Source organism: Felis catus, chromosome A3 (assembly GCF_018350175.1).
Source record: "Felis catus isolate Fca126 chromosome A3, F.catus_Fca126_mat1.0, whole genome shotgun sequence".
NCBI lineage: Eukaryota > Metazoa > Chordata > Mammalia > Carnivora > Felidae > Felis > Felis catus.
In genome coordinates, this window is record NC_058370.1 from 61,601,297 (window position 1) to 61,621,607 (window position 20,311).

Here is a 20,311-nt window from a genome sequence, read left to right on the forward strand (position 1 = left end):
AAATTATCATGCCTGTACTCAAACTGCAAACTGTTCTTTCCTGTAGTATGAAACAGTTCAAATCTTGATTCTGTTCTATGGATTCTTACTGCTGCCTTTTACCCTGCTACCTTCAGTGTTTCCCCTATGGCCAATAATTTAGTGGTCAGCCAAAGATTTGGGCAGATTTTGGAGCACACTCTTTCAGCAATTTAGTTGCTTAAATTTTCAACTGCTCTGCCAGCCTGAGGCTCTTTCCCCTGACACTTTAATCCCTTAAAAGTAGATTACTGCTGCCTAAACTGTATGTGGTTTGGAAATGTATTTCAGTTCAAAAGTAACAAATACACAGACTTTGCTCCACATAGCTCTATCTCGCAAAAGTATATTCCTCTCTACTTTCCATTGAAAAAAAAAGCAAAACAAAACAGGGTTTCCTGGGTCTGCCTTTACACATGCATAATTTACTGATCGGCCAGGAATTAGAACGGAGTTTTTGCTCAAGATTTCATGGCTCATTCTTACTGTGCTTTCTTGATGCCAGGATTTCTTCTTTAAAATTTCCACTTCAGCTTTGAACTCATCTCTGGCACCTTGAGCCAGTCAGGCTACATTTTTCTGTTGTCTTGGCCATGAAAGTTGGGGAGTGTCCTTAGGCTAGAGTGTCACAACCTCACAGTTCTTAACTTTTCCATTCATAGTTTTTGGAGAATAAACTCCTCATATTCTGCCTGCTTTTGAACATTTTATTGTACCTTTAAATACTTGATTTTTTAAAACTTTTATCCAGTTCTTAAAATTGTTATTTGTGAAATGATTTGCATTACCACTTCACATTGTCATATTACCAGAAGTTCTCTAAATGTAGTTTTGGTCTCCGTTTTTCTTATCATTAGTGAAGTTATACATCTTTTCACATTTTAAGGTCTATTCTTTAATCTTTGTGAATAGTTCATATCTTTTGCCTATTTTTTATGCCAGGTTTTTTGGTCATTTCTTTTACCTGAATTTTTAAAAGTTCTCTGTATTTTAGTACATCAGCTCTTTGTGTGGTATACTGTACATATAATGTCTCCCAGTGTATCATTTGTCTTTTGACTTTGCTTACGATCCTCTTTGGTAATGCATGTTTGAAAATCAACTTTTATGTAGCTGAGCAATCTTTTATTGCATCTGGATTTTGAATCATAGTCAAAAAACCTTTCTTTGCACCCATATTATAGAGGAATTCAATCATGTTTTCTTCTAATACTTGAATGTTTTCATTTTTTACATTTAGGACTTGGATCTATTTGGAGTTTATTCTTATATGTAGTATGAAACATGGATCTATTTTATTATTTTCCAATGGCCATTAGCCATCTCAGCATCAGTTACTAAAAAGTTCCAGTGATTTGAGATGCTATCGTCAGAATACACTAAATTTCCACATATATTTGTCTGTTTTTGGATTCTACTCTATTCCATTAGTCTGCTTTTCTTGTGCTAGCACCACACAGGCATAACGATGTTACAGTGTTTTATGTATTAGCATGAGTCCTTCTCCTTGTGGTTTTTCTTCTTTAGTATTTTCTAGCCTCTCTCATATGTTTATTTTTCCATATGAAGTTTACTGTCAACTTTTTAAACCCCATGAAATATTTGCAGTTATTTTTATTGGGATTGTGTTACTTTAATAAATGAACTCACAGAAAACTAACATCTTGATGACATTAAGCCATCCATTCTAAAACCAACAGAGGTTTACATCTACTTTTGTGTCTTTCAGGAATGTTTTAAAGTTTTTTTCATTGTTTTTGCACATTTATTGTTAAGTTTATTTTAGGTATGGCTGATCCTCATTATTTATGGATTCTATTTGTGAATTTACCTACTCACTAAAATTCACTTGTAATTCTAAAATCAATAGTCAATACATTTTGTAGAAATACATATGCTCAGAGTGGCAAAAAATGAGTCACCTGACTGCCTTGTTTCAGCTCTCCTGCTCTAAAAAAGTGTCCTCTCAATAGTAAATTTAGTGTCACATTTTCCACATTTTTGTGTTGTTAGTGATCTCGCTGTTTAAAACTGTCCCCAAGTGTAATGTTGAAGTACTATCTAGTATTCCTAAGTGCAAGAAGAAAATATGTATTATACAATCTTCATTCAGGCATGAGTAATAGTGCTGTTGGCTGTGAATTCTATGTTTATAGATATATATTAAGGATCTTTAAACAGAGAGACAAAAGAAGGTTATATATTTATAAGTGAAAATGATGTGATCAGAGGCTTGCAGGAACTTAACCTTGTATTTCTCTATGGGCAACGATTCACTATTTGCTAAATTCAGTGTTACAGATGACTTTACAGAACATAAACACCACATATAATGAGAATCAGCTATATTTTTATAAATAATTTTTTACATTTATTTATTTTTGAGAGAGTGAGAGCAAGGAGGGGCAGAGAGAGAAGGAGACATGGAATCTGAAGCAGGCTCCAGGCTCCAAGCAAGCATTCAGCACAGAGCCCGATGTGGGGCTCAAACCCACGAATCATGAGATCATGACCTGAGCTGAAGTCGGGACACTTAACTGACTGAGCCACCCAGGTGCCCCAAGAATCAGCTATATTTTATTTTATTTCTTGCAACTGTATATAAGATTTTTCTCTATCAATATATCCTCTAACTGATCATTGTGCATACAAAGGCTACTGATTTCTGTATGTCAAATTTCTATTCTGCACCTCACTAAACTCTTACATTATTTAAATCATTGTTATCATTGATTCTCTCTGGTTTTTCAGGTATGCTCTTTTATCATGTGCAAATATAATTTTACTTCTTTTTCAATTCTATTCCCTTAATTAATTTCTCTTGTCTAAATGTGTTGGCTACAACATTTCCCCCCTTTTATGACTGTTTCTCATCTATGTGGAACTACTCTGAATTGGTAGTAGGCTAACTCATTGATCCATAGACTCCTGGAGTTGAAAAGGAACTCAGAGGTAATGTCTGTCACTTGATGCATGGATCTGTTTTACATCACTTAAGTGGTCATCCAGTCTCTTGAACATCCGTTCCATTTCTTCTAGTAAGAGCAGATCTCTTTCAGAGAGTCAAACTGTACCCATTCCATATAGTTCTTGTATTGCTGTCAATCACTCCATCCTGGCCCCACCCCTACTAATGATCCAAGCCAATTATATGGGGTGGCCATAAAATCTGGATACATAACTGTTATTAGTTTTTGACAGACTGAACCCCATTTATTACTTCTGGCTGGCATATGCAAAAAGCATAGATTTATTCAGTGAAAATCAAACACACAATCACCTGAGGCAATGAATACAGATGTATGTGCATTGTATGGGGATGAAATGCATTAGTGTACTATTGAAATTACTACATACAGCCAACTATCTTTAAAAGAGATTTAAATAATAAAATATAAAATCTTTTATATATACCAACATAGTAACCGTTTCTGGCAGTCTTCAACATCTGTGCAATTTCTGAGTTAGTTTCAACTTATTATGGGTCTTATTTCCTTGTTTCTTTGTATGCCTGGTAATTTTTGATTGAATGCCAGACACTGTAAATTTTACTTTATTGGGTGGTCTTTTTTTAATCCCTACAAATATTCTTGAGCTTTGTGTTGAGACATAGATTATTTGGAAACAATTTTATTCCTCTAGGGTTTGCTTTTAAGCCTTATTATATGGGACCAGAGAAGTGTTTAGTCTAAGGCCAATTTTGTTCCACTATTGAAGCAAACATTTTCTGAGTACTCTATCTGATGCTCCTTGAATAAAGATATCTGTTTTCTACACTGACTGGATGAAACAGGAGGTATTCCCAGCCTTATGTGAGCTGTAAGGATTGTTCCCTCTGACCTTTCTGGAAAGCTCTTTCTCCAACCTTCAGTAGGTTCCTCACAGCCATGCACTAGTAAGTACAGGGTTGAAGACTCAAAGGAGCTTATGTACATATATCCAGAGTTGTTTCTGTGAGTAGCTGTCTCTTCTCCAGCCCTCTATCCTGTAGACTCCAGCTGCCTTGGTCTTTTCAGAATCCTAGTTTCATTCAAAGAAGGTACCGGGCTCTGCCTGGGTTCCTGATCCTTTTGTTGTAGCCTGGAAACTGACTCCAGGAAATAAGCAGCACACTCATGGGGCTTACCTGACTTGTTTCTCAGAGATCCTGTACTTCATTGCCTATGTCCAATGTTTTGGAAACTGTGGTTACACACATTTTATCTGGTGTTTTAATTGTTTCAGGCAGGGGCTAGGGAATGAAATCAGGTTCCTGTTATTCCACACTGGCTGGAAGTAGAAATACACTGTCTTTATTACAATTTCCCCCAGCACACTGAAATGGACATTATCTATAAAGTACAACACACTGTATATATCACTTAATGTCATTGAGAATATCATGCATTGTAATGTAATATCAACAAAGTTTTCTTATGTATATTTGTCTTGTAGTTCATTCCTTGTACATGCCTTTAAACCAGACAACAGCGATTGGTCCAAAAATAGAGTAGAGATGCAGAAAGGTAAGATAGAGAAGGTAAGTACCTTCCAAATGCTGATAGTATCTCTCTGGAGCCTGGCATACTGTCAGCACTCAATTGCTTGTTGAATAATTGAATGAATGCATACAGCCTAAGATGAATGCTTGCATGTATGAAGGCATGAATGAATATGACTTGATGAATGGTTTCTTTCCTACCCCACTAGTTCTCCACTGGTCAAACCAAAACTGGATGATTATTCCAGAGCCTATGAGAAACCTCTGAGTTCTGTGGGGAGTCACACTGCTTCTCCACACACTGTCTCCTGTCTTGTTCTGGATCATTTCCTCACTCCTCAATTCCTTCCTCACTACATTACTACTTTACCCTGATGCTGAGCTGATATTCCTTTTTCTTTCATATTTTTGGAAGGAGGTTCCTTCTTTAATTTCTTTGCCATGATCGTGGTGACACCCTAGCTTTCAGGAATATGAACACAATTTTTTTTTTAATTTTTTTTTAAATTTTCTTTTAACGTTTATTGATTTTTGAGACACAGAGACAGATCATGAACGGGGGAGGGTCAGAGAGAGGGAGACACAGAATCTGAAACAGGCTCCAGGCTCTGAGCTGTCAGCACAGGGGCCCGATGCGGGGCTCGAACTCACGGACCGCGAGATCGTGACCTGAGCCGAAGTCGGCGCTCAACCGACTGAGCCACCCAGGCGCCCCTGAACACAATTTTTAATTAGGTTGCAAATTAAAAAAAAAAAATTTTTAACATTTATTCATTTTTTTTTATTTTTTTTTCAACATTTATTTATTTTTTTGGGACAGAGAGAGACAGAGCATGAACGGGGGAGGGGCAGAGAGAGGGAGACACAGAATCGGAAACAGGCTCCAGGCTCCGAGCCATCAGCCCAGAGCCCGACGCGGGGCTCGAACTCACGGACTGCGAGATCGTGACCTGGCTGAAGTCGGACGCTTAACCGACTGCGCCACCCAGGCGCCCCAACATTTATTCATTTTTGAAAGACAGAGAGAGACAGAGTGCGAATGGGGAAGGGGCAGAGAGAGAGGGAGACACAGAATTCGCAGCAGGCTCCAGGCTCCAAGCTGTCAGCATGGAGCCTGATGCGGGGCTCAAACTCACAGACTGCAAGATCATGACCGGAGCCGAAGTCAGCCACCCAACCGACTGAGCCACCCAGGCGCCCTGATTGCAAATTTTTAGAGTATTAGTGGTGATACTCTAAAATCCATCTTTTCCTAGCATCCAATATTTGTTTTATTAATAATCTGTACCCTGGGGTGCCTGGGTGACTCAGCTGGTTGAGCGACTGACTTAGGCTAAGGTCATGGTCTCGCAGATCATGAGTTCGAGCCCCACATCGGGCTCTGTGCTGATATCTCAGAGCCTGGAGCCCGCTTCAGATTCTGTGTCTCCCTCTCTCTTTGCCCCTCCCCTGCTCACACTCTGTCTTTCAAAAATAAATAAACATTAAAAAAATAATCATCTGTACCCTATTATTATGGGACTATTACTGACTAGAAAAAGAATTTGGGAGAGCTATTTCATTTTTGAAATTAGTGAAGCTAATTTCACTAAGGAATTAATGAAAAGAAGTGAATACTTTCATGTCATTGCTAAAATGTGTTCAAAGAAAACAGTAATAAACAAACAATACAATAGTTTTGAAATGTTTCCAATGTAAGAGTTTTTATTGTGGTTCCGCACTCAACTAGAGGTACCTACAACAGACTACAGACAAAAACAATTAGAGAGGGCTCAATAAAAATTGCCAGAAATTAATAATTTTGTTTTGCAGATCTCAGACACATTACTAGATCTTAATTTCAGTCTTAACATTAAGTGATAAAATCCCTAATTTAAATGAGATAATTAATTTAAAACAAGACTGCAGGCTTGGATTATAAGTACATTGCCTTCCAAAAAAAATAGCTGAAAATCCTATGATAGTAATCTGTCAGGTTAAACTTCTGGGCATGACGAATTTACCAAAAGACTCAGTATAATGTGGTGAGGACAGAGAAAATAATACGATAAAGAATGGTTAGGAAAAGCCAGAAAACAGCACAAACAGACGGGAGATCTAGGTGGGAGATAACAGGGAAGTGTACCTGTTTTACAAACAGGGTAGGAATGGGTAGGATGAAAGGCAGTCTTACCTCAGCAGAGAGGCTAGTTCCACAGTGTTGACTGGCTGAGGTCTAGGCAGCCCTGGAGGAATGCTGGCTCTCTTAAACATAGTTGCCACTAGACTGCTTTAAGGTTTCTCAGCAGTGGTCCTCAGCCCTTTGCTGCTGTGGGTGGCTCTAGGAGGAAAGGCAGGGCTGCTTGAGGTGGAGGTATGGCAGCGATGGTGTGGCTGGCTGACTCCCAGATCCTGGGCCGAGGACCTTCTCTGGGGAAGTGGATGTCAGCATTATTTAAGGGTGTTAGAGTTTTTGCCACTCTGGGACCTAAACTGGCCTGGAAACTGGGGAGTGACCTCACGTGCACTATTCTTGAGAGAGGTTTCAGGGTGTTCCGGAGATAGGCGATGTCGTCCCCCGCCTACCTTGGGCTTGGGGTGTTTCTTGGGGTAGGACTCTTGGGACCTGATGCCATAAGAGTCATCAGATTCTGAGGACACCGTTTCCTGGAGAGGCAACCTCTTGGAAGGTTTCTTTTTCTTCTTTCTAGGGTTCTCCGGTCTTAGCTCTTGTAAATCCCCAGTGTCAGTTTCTTTGAGTGGCCATATTAAGAAAGTAGAATTCTTTGTCTTCACATCCTCCCTAGAGAGAGAGAGAGAGATTGAGAGAGAGAGAGAGAGAGAGAGAGAGAGAGAGAATGCAGGATTACCCTGGTCTTGTTGGCTGCTGTGTCTACAGAGATGTCCAAGCCAGCCCTGCAGTGTTTCTCAGCTCTTGGTCCCTTGGCCTTCTTCCCATGGAATGGAGTTGCAGAGGTCCTGTGGCCCTGATAGTTTGGGCTGCATTTTATTCCATGCAGTTCATTTCCACAGGTCTTTGTGGGAGCCTCACGTGGCATGAAGAATCTAATGTCATTTGGACCTTGTCCTGACCAAGTCAGTGAATGAAGCAACAATTCCTGCCCAAGAAGTCCCTTGGCATGCCTCAGAATTGACCTCTGTCCACCCCAGGATTATAAGCTTGGCCACATCATAGTTCAGTTTATTCCTGACATACTGGACTGGAGCTTGTACAGTAGAAATATTCTTCTACACCCTTAGTTTTCCCTAATTACTGTATGGTGTGCCATTAGAAAAATGTCTCCCAAATTCAAAAACAATATGCTTTTTAATTTAACTGACATTGGATTTGACTATGAAGTCATAAAGCTAGTCTTACCATTTAGAAAATATAGTGCACGTGATCAACTAATATTTGACAAGGGAACAAAGAATACTCAATAGGGAAAGACAGTATTTTCAATAAATGGTGTTGAGAAAACTGGAAATCCACATGCTCCTATCCTATAACACTCACAAAAATGAACCTGAAATGGAAATAATAAGAACTCAAACCATAAAACTCCTAGAAGATAACATAGGGGAAAAACTCTTTTACACTGGTTCTGGCAGTGATTTTTTTTAGATATAACACCAAAAATACAAGCAACAAAAGCAAAAATAAGTGGCACTACATCAAACTGAAAAACGTCTGCAGAGCAAAAGAACCAAACAATCAAAGAGGCAACCTAAGAAATGAGAGACACTATTTGCAAACCATACACCAGATAATGGATTAATGTCCAAAATATATAAGGAACTCATACAACCTAATATTGAAAAGACTAATAATCCTGCACAATAAATTCTTACTAATTACTAAAAAAAAAAAAACAAAAAACAAACAAACAAACAAACAAAACCCAAACAAATAATCCAATCAAATAATGGGCAGAAGACTTGAACAGTTTTTCCACAAAAGACATACAAATAGCCAAAAGGTACATGAAAATGTGCTCAGTATCACTAATCACAAGAGAAATCAAAATCAAAACTACAATGAGATATTACCTCACACCTGTTAGGATGACTATTATCAAAAAGACAAGAGATAACAAATGTTGCTGAGGCTGTAGAGAAAAGTGAGCCCTTCTATGCTGTTAATGGGAGTGTAAACTAGTACAGTCACTATGGAAAACAGTATGGAAGCTCCTCAAAAAATTAAAAATGGAACTACAATATGATCTATCAATCCCACTTCTGGGTATATATCCAAAGGCAACTAAATCACTGCCTCAAAGAAATATCTGTAGTCCCATGTTCCACTGCAGCATTATATACAATAGCCAAAATATGGAAACAACGTAAGTGTCCATTGGTGGATGAATGGATCAAGAAAATGTTATATGTATTATATATATATATTTCATATACAATGGAATATCATTTAGCTATTAAAAAAAGAAGGAAACCCTGCCATTTGTGACAAGGATAGACTTTGAGGGTGTTATATTAAGTGAAATAAGTCAGAGAAAGACAAATACTGTGTGATCTCACTTACATGTGACATAGAAACAGAGTAAAATGGTGGCTGGCTGCCAGGGACTGGGGGTGGTGAGGGTAGAGGAAATGGGAAGAACATGAAAAATATTTTTTTATCTTATAAAAAAATAAAAGAAAATATATTGGTCAGTTTATTTATCCAGCAATGTTGTATTTCAAAGAAGGTATCTTGGGAACATCATGACTTCATTCCAGCCATGCCCTCATGGCACACCATCTGGGGAACTTGCCTTTTTCAGGGCCTTCAGGGTAAGTTAAAAACACCAGTTCCCTGGTGTTAAACCTTATTTTGTTCCCATAAGCAGTATCTACCACCTTGATCACCCAGCTTTCACTCTGAATAACTTTTGATCACTGCTACTTCAGATCCTCTTGGAAATTACCAAGGAAAAATTAAGAGTGGGAAAATATTTTTAGTTATTTCTAAAAAGAAAATTACATCAATCAAGTCCTTCTTCAAAAGATCAAGATTCACTACATGTGATACTTTTCAAGGATTGGCTCAAAGACTCAGGAGGTAATTACCAAGAGAGATTTAAAAATGGCCTTCATACCTATTAGGATAGCTGTTGCCAAGAAAAGAAAAAGCAAAGCCAAAAAATAACAGATGTTGGCAAGGATATGGAGAATCTAGAACCTTGTACACTGTTGGTGGGAATATAAAAATGGTAAAGCTGCCATATAAGTTGTATGTCAATTTCTCAAAATATTAAAAATAGAATTACCATATGATCCAGCAACTCCACTTCTGTGTATGTATGGACAAGAAGGAAAGCAGGGACTCAAACACCCATGTTCACTGCAGCATTACTCACAATAGCCAAAAGGTGGAGACAACCCAAGTGTCCACCAACAGATGAATGGATAAACAAACTGTGGTATATAATACAATAAAATCTTATTTAGTCTTAAAAAGGGAGGAGATTCTGACACAGACTATAACATGGATGAACCTTGAATACATTATGCTAAATGAAATGTCTGTCACAAAGGAATGGGGAATTAGTGGTCAATGGGTACAGAGTTGCGGTTTGGGATGATGGAAAAATTTGGGGACTGGCTGACCGTGATGGCTGCACAGCAATGTGAATGTACTTAATGTCACTGAACTGTATGCTTAAAAATGGTTAAAATGATACATTTTATGATATGTGTATTTACCACAAAAAAAAAAAAAAATGGCCCAAGCAACAGCAGTAAAATGGGAGAAAGCCTTCTCAGGAGGCCACAAACAAAATTATCTTGAAATATGAGGCCAGCACCTATGTAGATGTGTAAGTTCTGTGAGCTGGGTTTTCAGACTCATCTTGAAATCACATGACAAGGCTGTGACACCACCCCTCCTCTGTGAAATCTAAAATCTTACCTACATTACCATCAACTATTCCTCACATTGCTGCTTCCCTTTGGAATGGACAAAATTGATATGTTCTATTTACTCTTTAGAAATGGTCTCTAAAATTTTCCCATGTACATCTCCCAAGTATCAGGATCGGTTGCAGCCCAGTCCACCTCCTAAAACCTCTCAGAAAGAAGAGCAACGAGGAAGGAGAGAGAGAAAGTAGAGAATAAGGCACCCAAAGAGAAAGGTGGAAGAGAGGCTGACCTACCTACCGGAAGGATACCAGGAAGATGATCATGCAAAGAAACCAGTAAGAAGGGCAGGAAAGACCGAGAAGCAACACATGTCTAGTCTTCAGTGGGAGACTGGTCATATAAATCACACACCACCTGGATAATTAAATTCCAGGGAGGCAATAACAAAACAAAACATGTCCCCATCATGCCAAAAGCAAGTAATATATTGTTAAGTGGGGAAAAAGTCACAAACAACGTATGTGACTAGAAACCTTTCCATCAAATGGTTAACTGTTGCCTCAGGGAAAAGAATTCCAGTAAGACTGTCACTTCTTCCACATTAAAAATTTTTTTATAAACTGTCATAAATGGTGAGGGGAAACACAAATTTTTATTTTAAGGAAAAATAATCAACACAGCAGAGAGAATACTCTAGAAGGATACGTGCCAAAATACAAATGGTGATTACTTTTGAAATGTGGAACTATTTTTATATTCTTTTTGCTTTTTTTCATATTCTTTTTGCTTTTAATTTCTAAGTTAAAATTATATTAACAATGCATACTTTGGAATAAGAATACAAATATGCAAGCTATCATGATCAGAATAAAAAGCAGACCAGAATTTTGATCAAGGAAAGCCTTCATGTCATGTAAGCAGCTACCCCATTTTACTGATGTCAACTAAGTTCAAAATATTCCACAGGAAATGTCCCTTTGCAGGAGGAGGGGGGCAGGGTAGGTGTGAATCTGATATGAGAGTTCTTATCTGTGCCCCCCCTCCCCAACCCTCCCCATGCCCCTCCAGTCTGATTGGCTCAAACCCACTCTGAGGAAGGGGGAAGGTGGCCATGCTCCAGACTGCTAGCCAGTGGACATTATGCATCAGCATGCCTGGAAAGGCGCTGCTAAATGGCTTTCTTTTGCCTCATCTCCTACCAAAACCAAGAAAAATTCAGTGTCCTATTAATTACTTTAGGCTCTAGGTTTGATTAAATAATGTGACAAACAGGTAAAAATTACGTATGTGTATGTCAGGGGGTGGGGGTAAGGTGAGGGAAGCCAGGCATGGTGACTTCCACTGGCTCTTCAGAAGCAGTGGTTCCACTTTGGGGAGGAAAGTGCTAAGCACCCACTCCACACCCTCTTTGGGTCAAAACCCACCTCATTCGCCTGACTAATGCCAGCTTGCCAGTTTGCCCTATCTCACTGGTTTCCTGAGGCCTCGTTTCTATTCTGCTCTAAGTGTCTGTCAGAAAGCCAATCTTAGAATGGGAGGACCTTTGGGATAGGCACCGAATAGATGTCTGGTGAGGACCATGAGACCCCTGAATTTTAACAATGGAAGGAGCAGAAAATGGAGAGACTGATAAGGCTGCTGCCATCCCAATTGTTACCACTGGCCCTCAGGGTTAGAAATCGCTATGATTCCCTATGCTCTCTTATATTAGGGCACCGCAGAATGCTTTCTGAAAATAGGCAATGGCATTTGTCCCTCCAGATAATATGGGACACTCACAGGCAGGGTTTGTTCTTGAACTGCTTTTTTATTAAGGGCTTTGCTCCAGCCTAGGAAATGGGGGTCCTAATCTGACCAGAAGAGACGAGGGAGCTAATGACATACTGAGGCTTAATGATTTTAGATGCACAGCTCCTTCTAAGGGAAAAATAGTCAGCAGTGATGAGGCAAGATTATAGGAAGTGATTCATCTCATGTAATGTCAGAGCCAGCACTGAATCTTGAGGCTTCAATCGAAGACTTAGTATCACTGCTGTCAGGAAGACAATGTGAGGCCACACTACATAGAGGAAAGGGAGGAATGTTAACCAGCACAGAATTATTATTTCCTTTGGGACACATTCTTAAATGGTTTGATGGAAAATGATTAAACTGTTCAAAGAAAGACAATGAGCACTAATACTCAGGAATCAGGAGCTGACCACAGACCTGGACAGCACACATCTGAACTCTAGGAGAGTGGTCTCCCCTCCCATAGACTTGTACACAGCCATGTACCCAAGACCACACAACTACAATCACACATCAAGAAAAGAACAGTCCTTGCCTTCAGGATCTCGCTGCCCAGCAATTTCCTTTGGATGTCCAGTGATTTTTTCGAAATAGAGAAAATGATTAGTTCTCTCTGGTTTTCCTGATCACATTAAAATTTTTTTTTGTTTATTTTGGAGAGAGAGAGAGAGAGACAGAAAGACAGAGTGTGAGCAGGGGAGGGGCAGAGAGAGAGGGATACAGAAGCCTAAGCAGGGTCCAGGCCGGGGCTGGAACTCACAAACCATGAGATCATGACCCAAGCTGAAGTCAGACACTTAACCAACTGAGCCACCCAGGTGCTCTTTCCTGTTCACATTTAGAATGTTGCTAATTTTTTCAAGAAATCCAATTCCCTCAAAGTGAATCTCCTTAAGGAGGAACCTCAGAGGTAATGTGCCCAAACTCTGCTCTGTCAAGAATGGAGAGTGGATCCCAGCTATGCCTGGGAGGCATATTCAGCCAGTTACAAGACACCAGGTATGCGATCCAGCTCAAGCCTGCTGGGGCACCTTGCCTGGAGGAACACACAGTCCCCAGCCTGCACTCAACTACCTCACAGCGGGAAGTTGAATAAGGCTTGGTAGAGTCACTTCCTTTCACTGGAGAAAACCAGAAGCCAGAGCACCAAACCCACCAGGCATGCTTCCCCTGTAGCACCCGAGGCTGCGGCCTTCTAACAGGAACAGGATCCCAGGAGAGAAGTCCTGCCTGGCAAGGAGGGAGGACACCAAGAAAGGGGAAATTCCTCCTGGTCTGCTTGCATCTTGGAATTAGGAGAAATTACATGTGTATTCTCTAAACAGAGAAAGTTATAGCCAGGTTACAGACGATTTTAACCCAGAACAGACATCTCTATGCCATGAAATGTAGAAAAAACCTCAGGGACATTACTGAAGGTGGGTAAAGCAACAGCAACCATTTCCCTCCAACAGACACACTCTCAGAAGGCACAGCTCTCTCTCAGCTGTGCTGTCAGAAAATGCATTCAACCATATAGCAAAGAAAAGAGAAAAACCAAACCAGTGCGAGCCACCCGTGATTTCACATTGCAAATATGGAGATACGAAATACTCTCTTCTTTAAGAACTAGTTGTTTGGAATTTAGCAATATGGGGAACATATTGGATGATGGAGGACAAAAGTCCTCAAGAGTCATTTTGGTGTCAAATTTTGAGCTGAAACTTAAACTCTGCATCAGTTTTGGCCATATTCAATCAGTTTTGAACCCTTCACCCTCCAAATACTTCCCTCTTTCACTGTCTGTCACCCTCAGTTAGGTACCAGAAGAGGGGCCTGGGGGAAATACTCTGTCACCCACAACTGGAGGTCTCAAAAAAGAAGAAAAAGAGGAGGTACAGAAGATGGAGAGCTGAATGTCTGGCATCCTGGTCCACCCAGCTGCCTGGGGCCATGTACCCCTTGCCTGACCAACCCCAAATGGACGGTTAGGGTGGATTCAATATTTTAAAGTTAAATTTAGTCAAGTGCTGTTCTGTTGGAGTTGCAAGCTATAGCACATTTCTTTAATCAGCCCATGAAGAAAGCACTGGGATTTTTTTTTTTTTAATGGTCTCATTTCATATAATGATGTGAAGGCTTACTAAAGATAAATTGAAGGGAGGCGGTACGCTATAGAGTAAGTGAGGATGTGCTCCTGATGAGAAAGGACCTGCCAGAAGGAAATCCCAGAGGAGACAAAATAAGACCTGCACCTTCAGTCTGTGTGCTCACACCTGCTGGCCCTGATTGTACAAACAGAGAGAGATTAAACTCTGAACCTAGTGTGTTGGACATGACCTCTGCTTAAGAAAGTTAAATGTAGTCTCTTGCTAGTGGGGAGGCAGAGAAAAAAAAAACAGTGGGGGTTACCATGGGGAGACTAGAGAGTCAATGAATGCTTCTGCTGTGTAAAGAAAGCCCTAGAAATCTGGGTAGGTAATTAGCAGCTAAGAGCTTTAAATAAGGCCTGGAGCAGGACTAAGATAGAGAACAATTAAAGGCTTTTCTCAACATAGAAAGAATTGAATTTTAATTCTAAAATAGGATTGATAATGTTGACTTTAGTGAAAATGGTCAATACCTAGACATATCTTTTCATATTCCTTTAAAATGTACTGTAATTTGGATATGATTTTGAGATTAATAAAACATGTGTTATAATTATAAATGAAACATACTCACCTGGAGGAGAATGAAAGATTGTAGTGTATATTTTCAATAATAATACCTAGGGAAAGATGCTCTATGAAACCATGCACCTCTCAAGGAACAATGCTGGGCATCCACTAATATTTGTTCACTGGGTCGTTCTTCATTGGGCATATCCTATGAGCTGGACCTTGGCAACTATGATCTAGAAGTGGATAGAACCTGACATCTGCTTTCAAGGACTCATGCATAATGGGAGTGAGAAATTAAGAAAGTACATGGCCAACACAAGGGAAAATTTCTGTAATGAAACCGCTACATGATGCAGTGAGATCACCTCACTGCATAGAAGGGCTAGAGTCTCGGATCATGACATAGCTTGAGTTCAATGTTAGAGTGCCCTAGTGGCCAAGGACAAAGAATAACATTCCAGGGGGAGGGAATGCTTAGCTTATGCAAAGCACAGATCCCTGAAAAAGCATGGTGTGGGGGGAAACCTACAAGTAGTTTCGCATGGTTAGTGTGCAGGGGGCTTGTGAGAAGTTGGTTGTGGGGTGGCTAGGGAGAAGTGAGGCTAGGGAGGCAGGCCTGAATCAGATCCACAAGAGGCTAAGCTACAATAATAAGATGGGCTAGATGGGTGATGGGTAGTAAGGAGGGCACTTGTGATGAGCACTGGCTGTTGTATGTAAGCGATAAATCACTGAATTCTACTCCTGAAACCAATATTGCACTGTAAGTTAACTAAAATTAAAACAAAAGAAAACAAAAAGCAGAAGGGGCCTAGGAGGGGGACTCTGAAGGGTTTTTTAAGTAGGGGAGGGGCAGGAGCAGATTTCCACACAAGGAAGATTCCTCTGCTCAGCCTTTCTAGAAGCGGGCTGGGACTGTAGCAGGAGGAGGCCAAAGGCAGGGGCCTCAGGAAATGAGACACCTGACCTAAGGCAGTCCAGATCCAGTAGAGCTGAGCAGTATTTGCAAGTTAGATCAATACAACTTGGAGACCAATGGGGAGTAGTGGGTGAAGGGCAAGAAGAAGCCAAGGATGACTACCAGATGCTGCTTGGACAACTCCATGAACTGGTGGGTGGAAGAGAGAACTAAGTCAGGGAAGGCAGAGATGAGAGTGGGTCTGTGGAGAGTTTTAGATGTGCTGAATTTGAGATTCTGTACCCTCAGGTGAATGGCTGGAAGTAACAGGATTCCCGCCAGGGCCTGACCACCTGCTTTACCCCAAGCATGCAACAGACCATCTCCAATCCTCACCTGTGAGCAAACAAGTTCCTAGATGATAAGCAACCTGCCCAAGGACACAAAATAAGTGAGGATGGGGCTGGGACAGGCACTCAGGTTTTAGTTTCCAAGGCCCTTCCCACTATAGTTATCAGCCATGTCTGCACATTACAACCAGCAGGGGAGCTTTTAGAAAAGCCCATCCCGGGTCCCACTCTCAGACACTACCACCCTGATGTCAGAGAATAGGAATGTTGTGGGGTGGAGAGGGAGATACGAGGTCCTTAGTGTAAATGGAGTCGTGAAAGCAAGGGATGTGGGTGAAATGAGTGAGGCAGGGAAGAAATCCAGAGGGAGGAGCCATGACAGGCCTCAAGAGATGGAGGGGTGGTTGACAGTGGTAAATAGACTGAAACAGCCCACACACTCAGTGTGAGCATGTGAGAGGTCTTGAGTGGCCGCTGTGGGAATAGCTTCACACAGGGGTAACGGAGGGAGCCAATACCCAAGGCTAAGGAGGGGGAAGAGGAGGCAAGAGAGAGGAGACATCAGCCCATGAGACTGCCACATAGAGAGCAGCTGTGAAGGGAGGGAGCATGCCAGGTCACATGGCAGAACTAAGGGAGCTCTATGGATTTAGGACCGGGTGTGTGCATGCATGCATGTTAGGGGTGGCAAAGTTGGGTTTTTGCTGAGGTGAAGGAATCAGGAGAGGAGGTAGGGAGATAGGAGAGAATCCAGGATAACTGATGGAGCAAGAACTGGGTAGTGGGGAAGGGCTCTGGAGTCTGGTGGGCAGGTCAGCCTTGGACAAGAGAAGGGATTTTGACATCAGGGAGAAAGAAGTTTCCACAAGCCTAGAGGTGGAGGAAAAGGAGTGGAGGAGAGACACCTGATGGTTTCTGCTTATGAAGTACAAGGTGATGCCATCAGGAGAATGAAGGTTGGCACCCATGACAACCCACAAACTCCAAGTGAAGTTGGAGGGTGTTTTCATGATCCCTCTCCCTAACCCTTGCTCCTTCCCTCACCCTTCATCTCCAAAGTCATGGCTCCGACTCCAACTGTGATGCCCCTCATCGGCCCCAAGGACTTGGGTTTTTGTCTGCTTTCTAGGCTTGCGTTTCTTCTTACTGACTTTAACCTATCTTTCCAGCTTTTAACAATACTATTTCCTCAGACAAAAATGGATTCACCCCACTGTAGCCCCTGGAAACTGCCACTTACCCACTCACCCATGCTCACCTGGGCACAGGCCACCAGGGCCAACACCTTACTCTCACTCTCCAGCAAGGGGAGAGGCAGATGGTCCTAACTGAAACTTAATCTAACCTTTGCTTTAGAGTGAGACTTTGTTAGAAGGCTTTGAACCCTTACAAATAAAAGGGGAATAATTTCTTCATGCCCATGACAGGATTGAATACTTTTCTGAGGAGTCAGTAAAATAATGTTGCATTTGAGATTAGAAGCAGACAGACAAATAATCAGCAAGTAAGAGGTGTGATGTTGAAGGAATAATAATCATAAAACCACATTTTAGGGGCACCTAGGTGCCTCAGTTGGTTAAGTGTCCGACTTTGGCTCAGGTCATGATCATGCGGTCTGTGAGTTCGAGCCCTGTGTGGGCTCTATGCTGGCAGCTCGGAGCCTGAAGCCTGTTTTGGATTCTGTGTCTCCCTCTCTCTGCCCCTCCCCTGCTCGCGCTCTGTCTCTCTCTCTCTCAAAAGTAAACAAACATTAAAACAAAAACAAAATAACCACATTTTAAGCAGGTCCTCCACTTCTGCTTTTCTCCCCAAGTATTTATAGAGATCATGAATCCCAACCCAGAAACAGATTAAAGGTGCAAAGATAGAAATAAAATTCAGGGAGTATAAAAAGTTGGGTCTACTTACACTTTTGGATCCTCCTGAATTGGGGGTGATTTTATATGAGAGCAAGAGAGAGCATACTTGTTCTGGCTGATCTTAATAAGTGCACTCCGAGGGCAAAATTCCTGTAATAATACCAAAAGGGTTCACACAACTTAAGTCAGAAATGTCCACAATTTAGATGTAATTTTGTTTAGCTCAACCCATTATAAGAGCTGCTAGCCACTCTCCTATTCAGAGTGACATTTAAGAGGGCAGTCAAATTGCAAAACCTAGCTTGATAATCACATGCTGAATAAAAGTCATCGCTGAGTGCTCTCATTTCTCATCTCTCGTGTCTCCATATCCTGGATCACATGCCAAGGCCATCCACACAAGATGCACATGACTGCCCACGCACATGCCCATGCATGCCCACACATCCCTCAACAGAACCACCTTCCTTTCTACCTTTACTTCAGCCTTGGCCATTTCTTTCCTGGACTCAGAAACTATAACCACCACCCCGGGCTTAATGTGCCGCCATCAGCCCCATGAATCTCTATCAGAATGGTCTTCAATGTCTATCCCCCTGACCATGCTGCTTTAGTCTCTAGGGCCTTGCTGTCATGTGGGTAAATTCCAAGGTCCCTCCTGGACTTTGAAGCTCTTTCTCAGGGATCAACTCTCCCCACACCCTAGGGCATGCTCAGGGACATCTCTTCAAATGTCCCTTGATTTGCTTTCCCCTCTCTTGCCTAGGAGACATCCCCAGAGCTGGTGCTGCATATCAGAAAAGCTTCCTGCGATAGGGTGTCTGGGTGGCTCAATTGGCTAAGTGTCCAACTTTGGCTAAGGTCATGATCTCACGGTCTGTGAGTTCAAGCCCCACATCGGGTTCTGTGCTGACAGCTCGGAGCCTAGAGCCTGCTTCGTATTCTGTCTCCCTCTCTCTCTGCCCCTCCCCTGCTCATGTTCTGTCTCTCTGTTGCTCTTTCTCTCAAAAAATAAATATTAAACATTAAAAAGAAAAAAGCTTCCAGCCTGCTGCCCTGCCAGATGTCTGTTTATTGTCATCTAAATAGCTCTCGGAAAGTCTATTTTCTCAAAGTTTTTTTTTTTTTTTTTTCTCCTGGGTTGATGAAAAGGTGCTCCTTTCTCTTTCTTGTTCTGTCAGATTGGATATAGTGCTTCTAGGGCCTCTGGCTCTCCTGGTCTTCACTTCTTGTCCTTAATTTTAGAATTTATTTACCACGACTCCTCCTCTGATGAATACACCTCATATTATAGTCAAGAATTGACTGGTTATTTATATTCTGTATACTAGACAGTTGGGCAAAGAGATTTATTCAGAATGTAGGCTGTGGAGCCAGATTGCCTGGGTTCAAATGCTCATTGTCCCACTTACCCTGTATGTGACTTAATCTCTCTGCTTCAGTTTCTTTATCTCAAAACGGGGATAGTAAATGTACCTGCTCACAGTGTTTTGAGCATTCAGTTGTTCATTACATATAAAGTACCTGGATTAGTATCTGTGGCACATAGTAGATGCTTAATAAAGTTAGCCACTAGTATTTTGCTTCTTCCTTTTTGCTTGCTGGTCTAATTTCCAGGCATATTAAATGGTCCATCAAGACAATGTTATTTCCATTAGCAACATTATTCATTTAAGAATTTAAAAAAGCAATTTTGAGAACCTTCATCAGGTGCTGTGCTGGGGCTACAAAGATGAATAGGTCACTGTCCCTGCCTTCCTGCCTTTAAGGAACTGGGAGGTTGGTGAGGAAGCCAGTGTGGGAAGAGGGACCCCTGAGGGCCTCAGCAGGAAGTTAGGCAGAGTCTTTCTGGTGACAGGAGTTTCTGTGGAAAGAAGATAGGGAGGGTGGTCCAGGAAGAGGGAAAGACTAGGGGCTTAGAGAAGCCAACAGTGTTCAGGAAGCAGTGAGTCTTCCACGGGGCTGGGGCCATGATGGGATCAGGCTGGGCTTTTTCTTGAGGTTGATGAGAAGCATTTGTGCGTTGCAGGAAGTGGGGGGGGGGACATCAGGCAGACAAGTGACATCATCATATCTGTAAACTAATGAAGGGCTTTCTAAAGCATTTAGGGAAATTCATAAGGAGGACAGGGAGGGGAATGTAAGGTCAGAACAGGCTAGTAGCAGCAGGCAAGGAAGAGAGAGAGAAAGGTGCTGTAGGAACCCGGGGAGGACAGTAAAGAACCGGCATGAGCCTCCCCAGCTGTCAAATGCGGAATGACAGCCAAAAAGGCCATTTGATGAAGGAGATAGGAGCCATGGTGACCTTACTAAGGGTAGATTTTGTGTTGAAGACTGGATGTACAAAGGGAACATGTACAGCCAAAGAAATCATTCCTTCAGTATGTCTGGCAGAGCCAGGAAAGAGAGGCATTGCCCAGGAGAGTGGGGGTAAA

The 20,311-nt window shown here is 41.6% G+C and overlaps 2 protein-coding genes across 2 annotated transcripts in view; both read right to left on the minus strand.

Annotated features, from left to right (window-relative positions):
* Nucleotides 1-6,746, minus strand: part of CNGA3 (cyclic nucleotide gated channel subunit alpha 3) — a 75,111-nt gene extending 68,365 nt beyond the window's left edge. The window contains exon 1 of the mRNA XM_045054104.1: nt 6,672-6,746. The gene's annotated coding sequence lies outside the window, so the exon portion shown is untranslated. The remainder of the gene's footprint in view (nt 1-6,671) is intronic.
* The window catches only part of VWA3B (von Willebrand factor A domain containing 3B), a 202,120-nt gene continuing 187,983 nt past the window's right edge, over nt 6,175-20,311 (minus strand). The window contains 5 exon segments of the mRNA XM_019827072.3: nt 6,175-6,243; nt 6,672-6,819; nt 6,822-6,930; nt 7,064-7,280; nt 17,926-18,026. Coding sequence (XP_019682631.3) covers nt 6,770-6,819; nt 6,822-6,930; nt 7,064-7,280; nt 17,926-18,026 — 477 coding nt within the window. The 3' untranslated portion in view covers nt 6,175-6,243; nt 6,672-6,769.